The sequence below is a fragment of the Gossypium hirsutum genome, chromosome A06 (assembly GCF_007990345.1).
Source record: "Gossypium hirsutum isolate 1008001.06 chromosome A06, Gossypium_hirsutum_v2.1, whole genome shotgun sequence".
NCBI lineage: Eukaryota > Viridiplantae > Streptophyta > Magnoliopsida > Malvales > Malvaceae > Gossypium > Gossypium hirsutum.
Genome location: NC_053429.1, coordinates 116,845,747 through 116,863,563, shown reverse-complemented (window position 1 = coordinate 116,863,563; position 17,817 = coordinate 116,845,747). Strand labels below are relative to the sequence as shown.

The 17,817-nt window shown below is 37.2% G+C and overlaps 4 protein-coding genes across 7 annotated transcripts; 3 read left to right on the top strand and 1 right to left on the bottom strand.

Annotated features, from left to right (window-relative positions):
• The first annotated feature begins 4,034 nt into the window (after positions 1 to 4,034).
• On the top strand, positions 4,035 to 9,089 carry LOC107962000 (dihydrolipoyllysine-residue succinyltransferase component of 2-oxoglutarate dehydrogenase complex 2, mitochondrial). Of its 2 annotated transcripts, XM_041115965.1 has the most exons (16): positions 4,096 to 4,438; positions 4,539 to 4,601; positions 4,730 to 4,792; positions 4,919 to 4,985; positions 5,086 to 5,113; positions 5,403 to 5,473; positions 5,576 to 5,650; positions 5,838 to 5,893; positions 6,016 to 6,087; positions 6,256 to 6,300; positions 6,390 to 6,659; positions 6,821 to 6,915; positions 7,181 to 7,271; positions 7,362 to 7,472; positions 8,266 to 8,460; positions 8,694 to 9,089. In XM_041115965.1, the coding sequence occupies exons 2-16, from the start codon at positions 4,563 to 4,565 to the stop codon at positions 8,883 to 8,885; spliced, it is 1,470 nt and encodes a 489-aa protein (XP_040971899.1). In that variant the 5' UTR covers positions 4,096 to 4,438; positions 4,539 to 4,562; the 3' UTR covers positions 8,886 to 9,089. The 2 variants fall into 2 exon arrangements, with proteins under 2 accessions (XP_016753696.1, XP_040971899.1); XM_016898207.2 differs by lacking the exon at positions 6,016 to 6,087 and having other exon boundaries at positions 4,035 to 4,438.
• Positions 9,090 to 9,386: 297 nt separating this feature from the next.
• LOC107962001 (aminomethyltransferase, mitochondrial) lies at positions 9,387 to 12,273 on the top strand. Its single transcript, XM_016898208.2, has 4 exons — positions 9,387 to 9,935; positions 10,500 to 11,075; positions 11,309 to 11,427; positions 11,556 to 12,273. The coding sequence occupies exons 2-4, from the start codon at positions 10,518 to 10,520 to the stop codon at positions 12,100 to 12,102; spliced, it is 1,224 nt and encodes a 407-aa protein (XP_016753697.1). The 5' UTR covers positions 9,387 to 9,935; positions 10,500 to 10,517; the 3' UTR covers positions 12,103 to 12,273.
• A 481-nt stretch (positions 12,274 to 12,754) lies between these two features.
• LOC107961999 (uncharacterized) lies at positions 12,755 to 15,331 on the top strand. Of its 3 annotated transcripts, XM_016898204.2 has the most exons (7): positions 12,755 to 12,986; positions 13,208 to 13,463; positions 13,563 to 13,682; positions 13,794 to 13,952; positions 14,243 to 14,415; positions 14,610 to 14,715; positions 15,101 to 15,331. In XM_016898204.2, the coding sequence occupies exons 2-7, from the start codon at positions 13,230 to 13,232 to the stop codon at positions 15,128 to 15,130; spliced, it is 822 nt and encodes a 273-aa protein (XP_016753693.1). In that variant the 5' UTR covers positions 12,755 to 12,986; positions 13,208 to 13,229; the 3' UTR covers positions 15,131 to 15,331. The 3 variants fall into 3 exon arrangements, with proteins under 3 accessions (XP_016753693.1, XP_016753694.1, XP_016753695.1); XM_016898205.2 differs by having other exon boundaries at positions 12,817 to 13,463; XM_016898206.2 differs by lacking the exon at positions 12,755 to 12,986 and having other exon boundaries at positions 13,254 to 13,463; positions 13,563 to 13,668.
• Positions 15,332 to 15,578: 247 nt separating this feature from the next.
• Positions 15,579 to 16,784, bottom strand: LOC107963110 (glycine-rich cell wall structural protein 1). Its single transcript, XM_041115448.1, has one exon. The coding sequence runs from the start codon at positions 16,782 to 16,784 to the stop codon at positions 15,579 to 15,581; it is 1,206 nt and encodes a 401-aa protein (XP_040971382.1).
• Between the last annotated feature and the right edge of the window lie 1,033 nt (positions 16,785 to 17,817).

Below are 17,817 nucleotides of genomic sequence, written 5' to 3'. Positions count from 1 at the left end.
TCTATTGTAACTTGTAATGGTACTTAAATGGTTGGATATATTGATTTTAGGTTGAGTGAGAAATAAAGCTTGGAAATTGCCTTATTTTGTCCACATGGGCAGAGACACGGGGATGTGTCTCAGCCGTGTGTGACACATGGTCATGCGCACTGGCATATGGTTTGGCCATGTGTCCCCTGCATCTTAAAAATTGAGAAATAGAATGCTCAGAATTGGCTACACGGGAAGAGACACGGGCGTGTGTCTCAGCTGTATAAAACATACGGGTGTGTGTCTTGGCCGTGTGAATCCTGCACCTAATTTTCAAAAGTTAAATTGTCCACACGGTCTAGCACAGGGGCGTATAGCTGGCCGTATGACTCAAGTCAGAGAGTTCCACGAGTATGGACACGGGTTAAGACACGACCATGTGCCTCACATCGAATGCCTATATAGCCTGAGACATAGGCATGTTATTCACACGGCCTGAGACACTAGCATGTCACTCACACGGGCTAATCACATGGACGTGTGTCCTCTACACATAAGGAAATTTTAAAAACTTCGTGAAAAATTCTCTAAGTTCCCAATTTAGTCTTGACTTGTTTTTAATGTATAAATTGGGCCTCGTGGGTCCAATTAAGGGTCAATATAATTGAATATGATTGGTTTTGGATATAAATAGTGAATAATATAATTTAACTGTATTTGTTCTGTAAACACTGGTAATGCTTTGTAACCCTTTTTCCAGCGACGGATATGGGTTAGAGGTGTTACAATAAGTTAGTCATAGAGTATTAGAGAGTTCTCGTACAATCAAATTCAGATCATTCATACACTGGGAAATAATATCAATCTTAGGTAACACTTTCGGCCTCAAAAATAGGTTTCGGGCCCTATTTATATGTCACACGGCATGGACACACGCCTATGTCCTCTACCCATATGGTTTTAAAACATAAACAAATAGTTACACAGCCTGTACAATCGGCCATGTCCTTACCTGTGTGACTCACACAGCTTGGGCACACGCCTGTGTGCTTGCCCGTATGGTCCTATGTCACAAAAAATGAGTTACACGGCCTAGACACAATCCGTGTCATTTGCCTGTGTGAACCCTACACTAATATGGCCACATACGGCCTGAACACACACCCATATGCCTTGCCCGTGTGGCTCCAAATCGATGAACAGTGAGTTACATGACCACCCACACAGCCTGGACATACGCCTATGTGCCTGGCCATGTGGTGTCGACAGTAACCATTTTCGGCGACCGAAACTCGTAAAATTAAGGTTTTCAGCACGCACCTGGTCTCATTTTGTTGAAAAAACAACCTGAAGACTACCCAGAACCTAATTAACCATTCAATAATTAATCAATTGCCTAAAATGACTAGATTACGCAAATGTTATACTCAATCAATTATGTCAATAAATCGACACCATGAAACTTTCAACAACGAACGCTTACCGACGATCAGCCGAACTAATTTGTAACAACACACGAAGGATTACCCTCCTCTGAATTTATGCCTAAAGACAAGATTAACGACTAATTAACAATGAATTTACATGTAGAAGTTGGAGAAATCCCAATTTAAATACGTAAACAGAAGCCAACAACTTCGCAGAACTTACATGGAAATCTTCTAACAACACTCTAAATCACTTAGGACTCTTAATACTTCGACTATCACTTACCGAATGCAATAAAAGAACTCACTTGAAAGAGGAAAAAAGAAGAAAAATAAAGAAGGAGGAAAAAGAAAGAAAAAAAGAAAGGGAAAGGAAGAAATTGGCGTTAAAAATATTTATTAACTAACCCCCATCCTCATACCAACATTTAGCAAAATTTTTCTAACGCATACAATGGGACTTGAACTCGAGACCAGACAAAATACAGACAAATGCTTAACCAATAAACCAGCAGGCTCGTTCTTGACATAAATTTACACAGAATTGCACTTAACTAATGGATAAGGGTTGTTTTAAACATAACAAAACTTTTAACGATGCAACTCGAACTCTAGACCTTAAGCACAATAGCAAAACACAGAGCCACAGATACAAAAATTAATTACTACAGATTCTTATAATTAAATTCTAAAATTTTGGGGCATTACAAATGATGCCTATGTTAATACGATATCGGGTAGTTCAAAACTTATTGAAAGCTCTGGAATAGCTATTATATTATTACCTAAAGGGACAAAACTTGTCATTGATAATGTTTTATTTTCCACTAAGTTTCAAAGAAATTTATTGAGTTTTAAAGATATTCGTCTTAATGGATATCATATTAAGACTATCAATGAGAAAAATATTGAATATCTATATATTACGAATGTTGAATGTGGAAAGAAATATATTTTAAAAAGACTACCTACTTTTTCATCATATTTATATTATACACATATTAGTGAAATTGAGACACATGTTACTACAAACCAGAAGTTTGTAGAACCACATATTTTTACTAATTGGCATGATCGATTAGACCATCATGGATCTATTATGATGTGAAGAATAATTGAGAATTCAATTGGACACCCATTAAAGAACTAGAAGATTTTTAAATTCAAGGATTTCCCTTGTGTTACTTTTTTTCAAGGTAAATTGATTGTTAAACCATCACCAGCTAAACCTGGGATTGAATTTCCCGCATTTTTAGAACGTATTCAAGGTGATATATGTAGGCCCATTCATCCACCATGTGGACCATTCAGATATTTTATGGTATTGATAGATGCATCTAGTAAGTGATCAGATGTGTGTATAAAAAGATAAACTCATCTTAATCAAACAAACCAATGAAGAAGATAAAGAAGAACAGAAAAATGAAGGAACCCCCCGGAAAATAACATCTTTCCCTTATATACTACTCACGCATTTCCTTCACCGATCCTAAACTCAACAACCAAGTGTACATGTCTATAATCATCATGTCTCCCACTAAAAATATCCCTAGTTTAAACTTAACGAAACCAAGGTTGAAATACAACCTTTTCACAACCAGTCTGTCATTTCTTCTTATTTCTACAAGAACCCTCTCAATTTATAAACTTTTCAAATAAATCCCTAAAATTTACTATTCCAACCTTAATTTAATGTTTCGAGGTATGACAATTAAGGAAGAAGAAGATGAACAGTGACAGGGATAAGCAATAGTAGAAAAAATGGTGATGTGGTGTATTAACTCATAAGTTGTTATGGAGTTCTTGGTCGAGTGACTAAAATGTAAAATTTCTCTAACAGTAGTGACAAAATTTAAAGGATTTATTTGAGTGACCAAAATGAAAGAGGTTGGGTGAACAACTAAGTAGTTTACCCTAATATATAATACATATTTATATGTGTGTGTAATTTATATGGGTAAAAGTACCACAAAACATTTTGTACTATATCATGGATTGCATTTTAGCCCCTTTACTAAAAAAAAAGCAAATTAGTCCCATATGTTAGGTGGATGAGTAAAATAGTCCTTTCGTTAAAATTTGGTGTGTATATATAATGTATAATAATAAATTTAGCTCTTAACCTTTATACATTTATTCAATTTGACCCTACTATTTTATTGGAAGTAAATTAGTAAAATTTGAAATTAATAAGGTTAAAGGATAAAAAAGACCTTAGTAACAAATTTTTGACAAATCAATTTGGCCTTTTTAAAAATTAAATATTAAAAAATCATAAAAAAATTCTAAAATTTTGTTTTAAAAAATAACAATATTGACATAATAAAAGGCTAGAAAAGAGTAAAAATCAATTTGAATAAATGCCTAAAGTTTAAAGATTAAAATTGTTTAGACACCAAATTTTAAGGATGAAATTGTTGTACTTACTCAGAGTTAATTATTATTTTTTCAGTAAAGAATAATAACTTTTACCGATTTATATGAATTGTTTTACTTGCTCAGAGTTAATTATTATTTTTCCAGTAAAGAATAATAACTTTTACCCATTTGGTTATGATATTAACCGGGATTGATTGAGTATGTACAATTCTTATTTAGATATATGTGGGAAGACAATGTAATATGATCTCCCAGTCCCATGTTCATGTTCTACTTGTAGTATTATATCTGAATATCTAACTCGTTTCAGGACCAATGATTCATCATTATTGTCTTTCCATTAAAGAAATGAATTTCCAACCTCCAGTGATGGCCATTTTTTATTGCACAGAAAATAGAAAAAGACAGAGCCATTTGGAGTGCTTTATCAAAAAAGGAAAACAACTTATTAATCATTGATCCATGGGGGAAAGTTAACAAAATCTCAAGTTAAAAATGGAAATATCAGTTGGATTAACAATGGAATAAAGTGGCCTTAAAATGATACTTCTTAAACCGGTACCGCTCTCTTTCGGTCTGGGTATCGTCCCTCTCTTCAGTCTTTACTTTTCGAGAAGCTTTGACCCAAACCCTTTTCCTTTCTCCTACATTCTTAAACACAGGTTTTATACTTTGGGTCACTTTCCCTTTTTATTGTTCTTTTTTGTACACAGTAAATCCACCATTTGATTGCTATTTGTGATTTTGTTTTTTGTTGTTTAGGGGTTATAATAAAAGAAGGAAGCTATGTGGGCTGTTTCAAGGCGAAGAGTTTCTTCTTCTTCAGTTAGTTTTAATTACTTTCTTTCTCTCTTTATTCAACTACTAATATTCTCTGAGATTTTCTATTTTTATATCTATTCGGTACTTATATTTTTATTAAAATTTTGTGTGTTTTTTAATGGTGGTTTCAGGTTTTAGGCCAATCATTTCGAAATGCTCGACCTTCACGTTGTTACAGTTCTTCCTCAAATGAGGTCAAGCTTCAATTCAAACATTGTTGATTTGTATGATTTGTTTCACATTACCATGCTTGAATCTGCTATCGAATCATTTCTATTTATGGCTTCTTCTTTACTTAGTATTTGTTTATGCTTTTGTAGGCCTATGCAAAGACTTTAGTTTCGAGAAAAGGGACATCACAAGTTGCAGGGATTGTGGGTTCTCTAGGTAATTGGAAATTAAACAACATCCATCCTTTTCCTTGTAAAAGGAAAAACCGAAAATTCATCCATGCTCCTTTCATTTATATGGGTTCATGTGTTTACAGGGTTTCCAGTTGGCTCAAGGCCTCTAAGGTTTGTTTGTCATAGCTTCTTTCTCTATTTGTCACTCGGTTTTGTATGTTGAAACAATTTCCATTTTTGTTTATGATAGTTTAAGTTGAAGTTTGCTTCCTCTCCATAGATTTTAAACTGACTGGAAAGAAGTTTCCCTATGAAATATTAGAAGTAAACACACGCATGGATGAAGTAACTTGTAATAAATTAATAAAATAAACCCTGATTATCTCCTACCATATCAAATTTTGTCCTTTTCTTTCAAGTCTTATCATATTTTTCCTCCAAAATTTTCTGTAATTTACAGGGACGTTATTTCATTTGTTCAAAGATATCCTCCAATATTTGTCCACACTAGGTCATTTTCTGCCGATAGTGGTAACGTATTCTCGTAATTCCTTCATGATTTTCTTTTTCTTCTTTTCAAATATCAGTTTATGTTCTGGTCTTAAACTCAAATGCCCTTTCTTGGCTATGAAGGTGAACTTGTTGATGCTGTTGTTCCTTTCATGGGGGAATCCATCACTGATGGAACTCTAGCAAGTTTTCTGAAGCGTATGTTGTGCAAGTGGCTACTATTGAACTTCCTTTTTCTTCTTTCTTTTTTCTTTTCATCATGACACTACATTTTGTTTCAAAGGATGCAAATTATGCACAAATTGTTTTTTAAATGAAACTTAGGCATCTTGGATGATGCATGTTAAAGCACTAATTCATCTTATATTTTGTGATTTGGGAACAGATCCTGGTGATCGTGTAGAAGTAGATGAGCCAATTGCACAAATAGAAACTGATAAGGTACCTTTTAGCTAGGTGACATTCTTTCTAACCATCTATACCCTTAGTTTTGACGTTACATAGTCTGCAGCCATGAGGTGTGTTGTGGTGGTTGCTTGCCTAATCTCTTAACCATGGTCCAGGGTTCGATCCGTGGTCATGGGAATGAAGCACATTTCATGGCCAGCTGTTTGCCTCTTCGGAGAGCACCCATGGTGAGGGGATTAGTCACTGCTGCCGGTGGTGAATACCCTGGTTACGACCCCCCCTCCCCCCCAAAACAAAAAAAAGAAGGCATTTCACAGTTTGCATTAACTGCAAACATTATTTTCCTTATCTATTCTGAATAAGTAAGACTTTTACCCCTTATATGATATGAATAGGTGACGATTGATGTGAGTAGTCCTGAAGCTGGTGTAATTGAACAGGTAAATATCAGATAGATCACAAGCTTGTCCATTTTTTTGGAAAACTTAATACTTGGTATGATCTTAAACTAATGGTTATCTATTTTCAGCTGGTAGCCAAAGTAGGTGACACTGTGGAGCCAGGTACGAAGATAGCTGTCATTTCAAAATCTGGCGGTGTAACTCATGTTGCTCCATCAGAAGACAAGCCTATCAAGGAAGCCTCTGAGCCCTCTCCTGCAAAAGCAAAGAAAGTAGAGACGAAGAAGCCTAAAGCAGAAACTCCACCCAGCAAAGAAAAGCCTACAGCACCTTCTCTGCCTCCTCCCAAACCTTCAGCCAAGGAACCTCAACTTCCTCCTAAAGAGAGGGAGAGACGAGTAAGTATCATAGGGCTTTTTTTCTTTTTTTTTTTTTCTACATATATACTTCTTTAGATAAGCATAGAATGTTTTCTAACCGTTTCTTTTTGCTGTCTATGGTACATATCATCAAAAGGAAATTTTGTTGTTAATATAACATGTGATTTATGTAATTTCAGGTACCTATGACTAGACTTAGAAAACGTGTTGCAACACGTTTGAAGGACTCTCAAAACACTTTCGCAATGTTGACAACATTCAATGAAGTTGATATGTAACTGCCACCCCTTCTTATAGTAATGTTGTAGAATGTGAATTGCTGTTCTTCTCTGTTGCAACTTTTTGTTCGTTCAGTTCTTATGATTCACCAAGACATAGAATCTATGCTGTTTGGCTTAGACTAATCTTTTGGTCATGTTTCAAAATGGATACGCATCTCTTATTGTGATATTATACAATCACAAGTTTCTCATGTAATTTTAAGCCGGTAATGACTTAGTTTTGCATATTTTCCCCTCTCCTTTGACATACAATTCCAGGACCAGTTTGATGAAGCTCCGTTCTGACTATAAGGATGCTTTTTTCGAGAAACATGGAGTAAAGTTAGGACTTATGTCGGGATTTGTAAAGGTAACACTCATCAAAACCTAAAGACACATGTGCGTTTGTGTCTGTGTATAAATATACAATCTTCATTTAAAATGTCTTATCTCCTTTCAGGCAGCTGTTAGCGCTCTTCAGAATCAACCAATTGTCAATGCTGTAATTGATGGGGACGACATAATATATAGAGATTACATTGATATCAGTATTGCTGTTGGTACTCCAAAGGTCTGTCAGTTTCTCTTACTCTATGTAAAGTGATTTGGCAATGTAGTTATCAGACGCCATTTATTCCTTCAAAATTCCATCTGAAGATAATATCTAGCTTCTTTGGGGCATCTGAAGCCTTTAAATGTGGTAAAAGAAATACTTGTTTAAGGAATCGAATATTGTGATAGCTGAATTCTATACAAACTAATAAGAACTTTGAGTTTGTAGATTCATGGTTTACTTAGCACTCACCTTAAAGGTCAAACTGGGGCTAGATTGCTTGAGGTTGTAATATATGCATTGGGATCATTCACTTCCATTCTAATTTGATATGCCATTGCTAATTGATGCCATTTTGTGCTTGTGTTTTCAGATAAAAATAGTAGCTAGATTCCAAAGTACACCATTTTCTGTTATTTACGTCTGTATGTACTAATGCAAATGTGATTGGTTGTTTGCTCGCCACTGTTTATCTGAACTTCCCACTTTGCTGAGTGGAGGTATTCTTTAAGATGCTGCATAATTGAGATTTTGTCAATTGTCGTATCATCATTGAGATCTCGATGCTCCTTATAATCTCTAAATTTTGTCATCTCCTTAAATGATAGTTTTTCTTTTGTTTTCCTAGTCTAGCAAATTAAGATATGTTAAGGAATACTCTTATTTCAATTTATCATTGCTTTCCATATTCTCTGCCTGCACGCTGCACCACCTTTTTCATCATAAATGTGCTAAAGTCCTCAACTGTGTTTTGGTTTCCAGTTCTCCATCTATATCTGAAATTGCGTTGCTTTCGCTGACTTTTTTCCAGGGCCTTGTAGTTCCAGTAATCCGAAATGCTGACAGAATGAACTTTGCTGAAATTGAGAAAGGGATAAACATCCTTGCTAAGAAGGCAAATGATGGATCTTTATCAATTGATGAGATGGCTGGGGGCTCATTCACAATATCCAATGGTGGTGTTTATGGAAGCCTCTTAAGTACTCCAATTATTAATCCCCCTCAGGTGAGATGCTTTACAGTCAATTTACTCCTCCCCCCCTCTCCCCCATGTCTCATTCGGATGAACTTGTAATGTATAACAAGTGAAGCTTTGTTTTCTGGGAAATAAGCCGATTATCCATGTTTAATGCATTTTTTACCACACATTCATGGCTTTGCATTCACAAGTAAATATGCTAGATCCGATATCTTTCTTCCATGTTCTCTTTTTACTAACAGTTGTTTGTTCTTTCTAAGTCGGCTATTCTGGGAATGCACTCCATAGTTAGCCGTCCAATGGTTGTCAGTGGAGAAGTTGTTCCAAGGCCAATGATGTACATTGCACTGACATATGACCATCGACTGATTGATGGAAGGGAAGCAGTATTCTTCTTGCGTCGCATTAAAGATGTTGTGGAGGATCCGCGGAGACTGCTGCTCGATTTATAAGGAAACCATATAAACAACAGTCTATCTATAGCCTGGATATGGCACACATTTTCTTGGGTGTAGAATAAATAGCAACTGAGATTTCCAGGCTCTTATATTTGCATTTTCTTGGTGTGCCATATCATTTTCCTATTGTATCTGTTAAAAGGCCTATGGTGGTCGATCATCTGCTCCAAAATAAAGCATTCCTTCGTTTTTTATTGATATCATTCTAGTTAAATGGAGAAAACAAGCAATGGAGTCATTCAATGACTAATCTTCCAAATAGTTGAAGCTGAACTCTTCTTTATAAAAAGGAACCCATTTTCTTTTGAGAGAAACAAAGTACTTACCAATTTCAATGAAACTGTTAATTAGTAAACTAATCACATGAATTTTTCGATTTAAAGAAATCAGAGCCACCAACCAACCAAGAATAGCTTGGGTTAAAAACCTTTTTTAACAGCTAATAGTTGAGGACGCCAACACAGATCTCACCAACTCCCAATTTCATTCCTTTTTAGTGGTAGATTAGTATCTCCATACTACAGTGATCTCTCAACTGCATGGGTCCCCCCTATCTGAGACACTAATCCAATGTTTTCGTTTCTAAACTCAGTTCAATTACAGACCAGTTACATTAGACCTTGTTGGCACTGTAACAGAGACAGACAATTTTAACCTCGGACAAAATCAGCAACATGCCTTAGATTCCTTGTCATGACAGCCGTTAGATGAAGTTGAGTAAGACATGCAGAGAAAGGAGACAAGGATTTGGGAAGTGGTGAAATAGCTCTAAGGCCCTTTAAGCACCACTCGCTGAAGATTTGGTTTTTATTTTTTGGATTTGGCAGAGAAACCCCCTCCTCCACTCACTCCTGTGCTACCAACCACTTTCCTCATTTTTTTTTTTAAATGCCCAAAATAATATTTTTACATCTAATTTCTTTGGCGCATATATAAAAGGCTATCCTTTTTTACTTTCTTCTTTTGGCCCAGAGTTGGCAGAGGAATGCTCTTTTGTGCTCTCTGAATTGCTCTCTTTTTGAAGAACGCAAACAAGGGTTCTGTGTAAGCCTTTTCACTCTCTTATTCTTTTTCTCTGACTGCATTTGTAGCTTGACGTTGTCTTTGTGATTCTGTGATAAACGGGATTGAGATCTCGATAACGTGATAGCATTGGTTTCTTTTCTTGATTTGCTAAATACCCTTTTCAGTTTTGATCATTTGCATCTCAAAAACTGTGGTATAATGTCGTGGTTTTCATTGTATATTGTCGGATGGTCGGATTATTTGGAGAATGTCTCTATTGGATACTTCAGTGCTGATTTTAGATCGTATTGGGTTATCATCTGTCAACAAATGCCTTTGATGCTTTTCTTGGGAATATGGTGTTGGATTGTAACATTAAGATTGAATGGATTCGTTAGATTATGGCATTATGCGTATGATTTAGAAGCCAATAAATATTTTCAATAAATGGATGTGTTGTTTAACCCCATATAGGTTCACTGCTGTTAAAAATCACTTCTCCCCTTTAAATTTGAATGCTCCTAAAAATCTTTGTAGTGGCAAGTGAATGCTATTCTTAGTAGTACAATATTGTCTTGTTTCTGAGAATTTGCTCTTCATCAGATATTTCAACTTTAGAAGATGAGGGGAAGTCTTTGGCAACTTGGGCAATCAATTACTCGTCGTCTTTCACAGGCTGACAAGAAGGCTGTAGCACGTCGGTACTTTGCTTCAGAGGCAGATCTGAAGAAAACTGTTCTTTTTGATTTCCATGTTGCTCATGTTGGGAAGATGGTCCCATTCGCGGGATGGAGCATGCCCATTCAGTACAAGGACTCAATCATGGACTCAACTGTGAATTGCAGGGAGAATGGTGGACTGTTTGATGTATCCCATATGTGTGGGCTGAGCCTTAAGGGAAAGGACTCTGTTTCATTCCTTGAAAAGCTCGTCATTGCTGATGTAGCTGGCCTTGCCCCCGGAACTGGAACTCTAACTGTTTTTACAAATGAGAAAGGAGGGGCAATCGATGATTCAGTGATTACTAAAGTGAAAGATGATCACATATATCTGGTTGTGAATGCAGGCTGCAGGGATAAGGATCTGGCTCACATTGAAGAGCATATGAAAGCATTCAAGGCCAAAGGTGGTGATGTCTCGTGGCACATCCATGATGAGAGATCTCTTCTAGCTCTCCAGGTTAATCACTACACCCTTTCGATTTATAGGTCTCCGTATTTGATTCTATCAATTTGCCAGTGATTGTTGAGCCAAACATGCATGCTTTTCATACTTTCTTGAGTTGTAGTCCACACAAATGTTCTCCTTTTATTCTTGAATAATTTGGTCAACTAGCACAGATTTGCAGGTTAGTGAAGAAATGACTTTCCTGTAGCATTTGAACAATTTTGAAACATATAATTCTATTACAGGGTCCTCTTGCTGCCCCAGTTCTTCAACATCTGACAAAGGATGATTTGAGTAAGATATATTTTGGGGAATTCCGAATATTGGATATCAACGGTGCAACATGTTTTCTCACTCGGACAGGGTAATCTTCAATTTTGTTTCTTTCATATTCCAAGAGTACTGGCTTGGTTGGCAGGTTGAATGTTATCATATCTTGGGATGCTATGGAGGATAACTGATAAAGTTGTCTCTTATCTATCTATTTTTCAGGTACACCGGTGAGGATGGATTTGAAATCTCAGTTCCTTCAGAAAATGCTCTGGATCTTGCCAAAGCAATCTTGGAGAAATCGGAAGGAAAGGTAAGGTTGACAGGACTTGGAGCTCGAGACAGTCTCCGACTCGAAGCTGGCCTATGTTTATACGGCAATGACATGGAACAACACATTTCACCAGTCGAAGCTGGACTGACATGGGCCATAGGGAAGAGGAGAAGAGCAGAAGGTGGATTCTTAGGAGCTGAGGTAATCCTGAAACAACTGGCAGAGGGTCCGTCGATCAGGAGAGTCGGCTTCACCTCCACCGGCCCACCTCCAAGATCTCACAGTGAGATTCAGGACGAGAAAGGGAACAACATTGGAGAAATCACCAGCGGAGGATTTAGCCCCTGCCTGAAGAAGAACATAGCAATGGGATATGTGAAATCTGGATTACACAAGGCAGGCACCAAAGCTAAGATTTTGGTAAGAGGAAAGGCCTATGATGGAGTAGTCACAAAAATGCCTTTTATACCCACAAAATATTACAAGCCATCCTAAGATGGAATTTACGCTTTCAGCTCCTCAGTTTTCCTGCGTTGTTTCATCTGCAATCAAATGCCAATGCCCTGTTTCTCTTTTAACTTGAATGACATTACTTGAACATGCTGTTGTTTATTGCTTGTATTCTGTTCAATTCCAATTTCTCGAATAATGATAATGGATTTTATATATCAGTAAGAAAGGGAAAGATTGAAATCGTGGCAAAGTTTCATAATGGCTTGGCATTTTCTTTATCTAGGTTTTATCTCTTACTCTGTCTAAGTGACTTGGACTGTCTAAACAGGTAGAACCGCAATAAATTAAGGAATTTATGCAGTCTCATTCATGATAGCAAGCTTTTCATCAATGATTGAAGTCCCTTTTAGATGGGCAGAATGTTTATTTGTAATTAGTATAAAAATAGTAATATAATTAATATAAAAATAACAATAACAGTGAAATTAAATATTATACACTGCAATAGTGATAAATACTCGTCCAAAGAAGTCCTTAAATCTCATTGAGAATGAGGTCGAGTGAGATTATGCACAATTGTTTGAAGAAAAGATTCATGGGATAGGCATGAATATGATGATGATTCTGAAACGACGGCGGATAAGGGGAACGTCGCTATATTTGGTTGCTTGTGACAAATTAATAAGTTCTGGGTGTTGACGTGCATCTCTAGGCAATAAAAATCTTGGTATTTGAGGACTCCAAATAATTCACGTAAAATGCTTTAAAAATTTCGTTTTAAATTTCCTTCAAACAACTGAATCTCTGGGAACCATTCAAATATCAAGTGGGGTTAAGCTTTAGCCCATTTCCAAGATTCTTCCTTTTTACGGTTTCTTCAAATATTCTTAATTTCAACCCTTCTCTCCAACACAAAATCCTCCAAGGTCATATACTGATTTTCTTTTCTTTTCAGTTTAATGAACACACTTCTTTGATCATCTGTATCCTCTCTTTGGTTTCAATTTAATTTTTCTAAGCGCTTTAATCAAGAAAGAAAATAATCGCTTAGCGATGATCAGATGAGTTTTTTCTTTTCTCCAAGTTATAAAATTCCTCTTAATTTGCAATCATCTTAATTGTTCTTGTTTTATTTCCTCGTTTGAAGGCTATAAACGTAGGATGGTTCCATGATGTTGGTGGTAAATCCTCCGGGAACAATCAACCAAATCCAGACATTTCTGGGCAATACTCTTCTTCATTCTAAACTACCTTGTGTTTCAAAGCCTGCAATTCACCATAGCTTACCAGGGATTCACTCTAATAATGTAGTTCATATTCATAGTTCATTGCCTTCATGGAAAGATTCCAGTAAGCTTACAACCTATCTTGTATCACATCGAGTTGCTCCAAAGAGATGGCTGGTTAGGATTTTATTGAACCTGAACTCTTCCATTTTACTTCGTTTTTTAGAAATAAAATTGAGTGTTTTCGTGTTTTAACTACGATTTTTTTAACTGTAGTGTCAATCACGTGGTTCTGCTTCATCCGATGATGAGTATAGATCGTCGCGAAATATAGCAATCAGCTTGTTTAGGCGGTACAGGAATGTCATCGATCGTGGAGGAGGTGACAACCTAAAAGTATATTCATTGATTTACTTGCTTGCTTGATCTGCTGTTTGTTCAAACGATTTTACCCATATATGTTAGCCTTTCTTCATGTAATACTATTGGACTGATGTTGTATCTCAGGAGTTCATTAGTGCTGGGGTGAATGCATATGCACTGGGCTGCACTGATGAAGGATTGCGGAAAGAACTGATTGCCATGAAGGAATCCGGTATAGAAATCAATGTAATGCATAGTTATGGCGGAAGCACCAGTGTAAAATCCAAGATTTGTGCAGAGGAGGTCAGTGATGATCTTACATATTTTAGCTCTTACTTTTGTTCAAGAGATTCTTTAGTTTTACCAGCGATATTCCATAACTTAGCTGCGGTACATTCATTTCTCTGAAGCACTATAAACCTATGTTGCTTCGTCTCTTCATTTCTGAATAAGTATTTGCATCTGACACCTAATCCAACACATTTTTTTATATTGGTTTGTGATATAATCCTCTAAGAGCCCTCCAAGTACATGAAAAAACTAAACCGACCCTATATTTTTGCTGAAGGAAAACATTCTTTCTGACTACGCAGGTTAATGAGTGTATTTTATGGCTGAGCATTATATTCATCACCATATTGTGTACACCACAACCAACTATAGTCCGATGGTCATCTACACCACCAGTATCAGATGATGTCTTGCATCAATGGAAAGGCTTTTGCGCTCTCATAGCAAATGCATACTTCATAAGAGGAATGGCATGGTGAGATATGCTTTTAGCAATGCCGGTTGAAAAAAAAAACCTGACCACCATTTTTTTTAAATGTTAGACTTTTATCTTTTATGCATTGTTTTAAAAGAAAGAAATGCTGTTATTTCTTTGATTATCCTAGAATCTGCTGTTTCAATATATTTAAACAGTAGTGACTGAAAGTTGGATTGTTGTTTTTGCCAAAGGCTTCCAGTGAAAACTCTCCAGCTCGAACAAATGGCAGTGGTCGGATGTGCAGAAGAGCCTTCAGTTGTTGCTAGCCGAATGCGGTTAGTTTTTAGCACACTAGAGGTGAGTGAATTGTTGTTGAGATGGATGATATGACCCAGGACTTTGAGCTGCCGAGGGATTTCAAACGATTAGGACCTACGTAGCTGAATAAGTTTTGATGATGATTATTGTTGAGGGGAAAAAATGATTCCACATTGATGAAATAAGGATTTGATTGTGGCTTTTTTAAAGCAAGAATCACCCTTCCCCTGTGGAACAAAACAGTGAGGACAGTTTTCAAATCTTTGAAACGAACAATACCTTGACAATGCTTTTCTTTTTGGACAAAACTGTGAAGACAATATTTAAAGGGGCAAATAAACAGGAATATCCTTACATTAACAATTATAGATCTTTAAGTTGAACATATATGATAGATTCTGATTGTTTTTAATGGCTGTTGCAGGTAGTTAGTCCACAGTGGCCAAGAGTGTAACCAAGTAATTCAAGGTTGTCGTGGTCCGATTTTCTCAGGATCATATGTAGGAGCAGTGGTTCCTTGTATATTAATAATGTAAGAACATACGACACTCTGTGTCTGCTTGTATAATCTTGTGTTCATTACCCGTATTATAAATTTAATTTTCCAAACCTATGTAGTTATCTTCTTGAGAAGTGGATTTGATGATTTTGACAATTTATACCTAATACAGGAACTAGGAAAAGTAGTAGAAGGAATGGTGAATGTAACACCAAAGAGTTGATAAACAAAAATAAGTAGAAAGCGACATTTTTTTATTTCCATAGGAATCTCAACTCTCAGTACTTGATTCATAGTAGAAAATAAAGAAAGAATAGGGTGTTGTGACTTAAGGCACAAGGTTGATACCTCCCAACCAATACGGCGATAAAATTGGTGATGGGAATTTAGATGCATGTTTGGTTTAGGGATGGCCATTATTATTATTTGAGTCTCTACCTCCACCTGTTCCCACGCCAAAACCAAATCCAATGCCCATTCCCATCCCCATTCCAAATCCCATGTTCATGCCGTTCTTATCACCATTTGAACCCCCTCCAAAGCCCATCCCTTCTCCTCCTCCACTTCCACCTCCGCCTCCACCTCCACTCGAACCACCTCCTCCCCCCCATCCTCCACCACCAGCTCCCCCTCCAATGCCTGTTATACCAATGCCACCACCAGCACCATAACCATTACCATTGCCATATCCTCCACTAGAACCTCCACCACCCCCACCACCACCACCACCACCACCACCTCCACCTCCCACCTCTACACCCATGCCTGCTCCTGCTCCAAAACCACTACCATGACCAAACCCTTCCCCAGAACTACCATAACCATTGCCACCTCCTCCACCTCCACCTCCTCCACTAGTCCCAACTCCCATACCAGCACCATATCCACTACCATGACCAGACCCTCCATTAGCCCCACCTCCACCACCTTCTCCACCTCCTCCTCCTCCCCCACCACCACCACCAACGCCCCCTCCGTTGCCAACACCACCACCACCTTCACCATAACCATTACCATGGCCATATCCTCCATTAGAACCTTTACCACCTCCACCTCCACCTCCCCCTCCACCACCACCACCACCTCCCACCCCTTCGCCTATGCCTGCTCCAAAACCACTACCATGTCCAAACCCTTCCCCAGAACTACCATAACTACTGCCACCTCCACCACCTTCTCCACCTCCACCACCACCACCAATACCTTGCACACCACCTCCAGCTCCAAAGCCTTCTCCGTGACCTGACCCAATGCCACCAGCACCAGCACTAGCACTGCCTTCACCACCTCCACCACCACCTCCTCCTCCCATTTCACCACTGCCACTGCCACTACCTCCTCCTGCACCATGCGCCTCTCCGTGTCCTACAGCATTACCAGAGGCACCTCCTCCTCCGCCTCCCCCTCCACCTCCACCTCCAGCACCACCATAATACTTACTACCTCTGCCAAAGAAGCTGCCACAACTTCGCCAACTTCTATATGAGCAGTAATTATCGTCTTCATCATTAACATCACCTCCAACAACACCACGATTCAAAGTAGCAACAATGCTTAAAAGAAGAATAGCCATGTACCAAACTTTATCAGAAATGGTAATGGCGGCCATTGTTTGATGAATAGAGTCTCCAAGAAGTAACAAGGCTAAGTAAGGCCTAACCTCAATTAAACTTTGCTTGGTTTTCATCCTCGATCTCCATGGTCACATATTTATACTACACAGAGTAGGCTGTAGACTGCATTTCCAAGGGATAAAGTAATACGTGAAATTTGGCGGGCAAAAGAAATAAAATAAAATGTAGGCATTGAAGTCAAGAAGGAAAAGTGGTCCAAATTGTGTAGTATGAAGTCAACCATAGCCGACAAATAATAATACATTATTACTATGCATACAAGAAACTTATGCAAACATAAACTTCCAATTTTACTAAAAATAATTTAGTAGTGCTATGAATCAACCAACTACATATAGTGGAGTTGGTATTTGTATCTTCTTGGAAATTCAGGCAGAGTATGGGCATGAAATATTTTATCCTAAATTTGAAGTTGATTGCATCTATTATAGTCATTAGGGTTTTAGTATTCAGAAGATCTATAAGTAGAACAACTTTTGTCTGAAAAGTTCAAAGTAGGATTAATTAAAGATATTTAAGGAAATTGAAGTTTAGCAATGGAGTAGGTTTAATGAGTTGGCGCAAAATGCTAGCTGTCTCACTATGAACCCTAAATCTTTTGAAAGATCTTTCACTTGTTTTAGCCCACGTTGCTCCTAGTTTTTATTTTCAGGGTCTTTAGGCAAACATGGGATTCTCACCATAAGCAACTAATCCAATTATAAAATTTGGAAGTGGAATCCAGTGTTCTCATCACTTTCAGAAACCAAAACAAAAGATGTTCCATCTTTTGGCTACTGTTTTATAATTATATACCTCACCTTCTACATTTCTTTCATATCATTACTACTATATATATATATATATGGTTGTTTAAATTCCACTTAATTAAAATATAAATATTAAATTTTGGTTATATTTTTAATAAATGGATAACTTAAACTTAATTCTTTAAATGATTCAAAATATTTTACTTCTTATTATAAGTGTTTATTATAATTTTATTTTTTAAAATTAAATATTTTTGTT

Coding starts and splice junctions, on each gene's coding strand:
- LOC107962001 (XM_016898208.2), top strand. CDS start 10,518: ATGAGGGGAAGTCTTTGGCAACTTGGGCAATCAATTACTCGTCGTCTT. Junction 11,076..11,308: donor GATCTCTTCTAGCTCTCCAG/GTTAATCACTAC, acceptor ATTCTATTACAG/GGTCCTCTTGCTGCCCCAGT. Junction 11,428..11,555: donor TGTTTTCTCACTCGGACAGG/GTAATCTTCAAT, acceptor TCTATTTTTCAG/GTACACCGGTGAGGATGGAT.
- LOC107962000 (XM_041115965.1), top strand. CDS start 4,563: ATGTGGGCTGTTTCAAGGCGAAGAGTTTCTTCTTCTTCA. Junction 5,474..5,575: donor GTCATTTTCTGCCGATAGTG/GTAACGTATTCT, acceptor TTGGCTATGAAG/GTGAACTTGTTGATGCTGTT. Junction 5,651..5,837: donor TCTAGCAAGTTTTCTGAAGC/GTATGTTGTGCA, acceptor ATTTGGGAACAG/ATCCTGGTGATCGTGTAGAA.
- LOC107963110 (XM_041115448.1), bottom strand. CDS start 16,784: ATGGCCGCCATTACCATTTCTGATAAAGTTTGGTACATGGCTATTCTT.
- LOC107961999 (XM_016898204.2), top strand. CDS start 13,230: ATGATGTTGGTGGTAAATCCTCCGGGAACAATCAACCAAATCCAGACA. Junction 13,953..14,242: donor CCAAGATTTGTGCAGAGGAG/GTCAGTGATGAT, acceptor CTGACTACGCAG/GTTAATGAGTGTATTTTATG. Junction 14,716..15,100: donor TAGTTTTTAGCACACTAGAG/GTGAGTGAATTG, acceptor TGGCTGTTGCAG/GTAGTTAGTCCACAGTGGCC.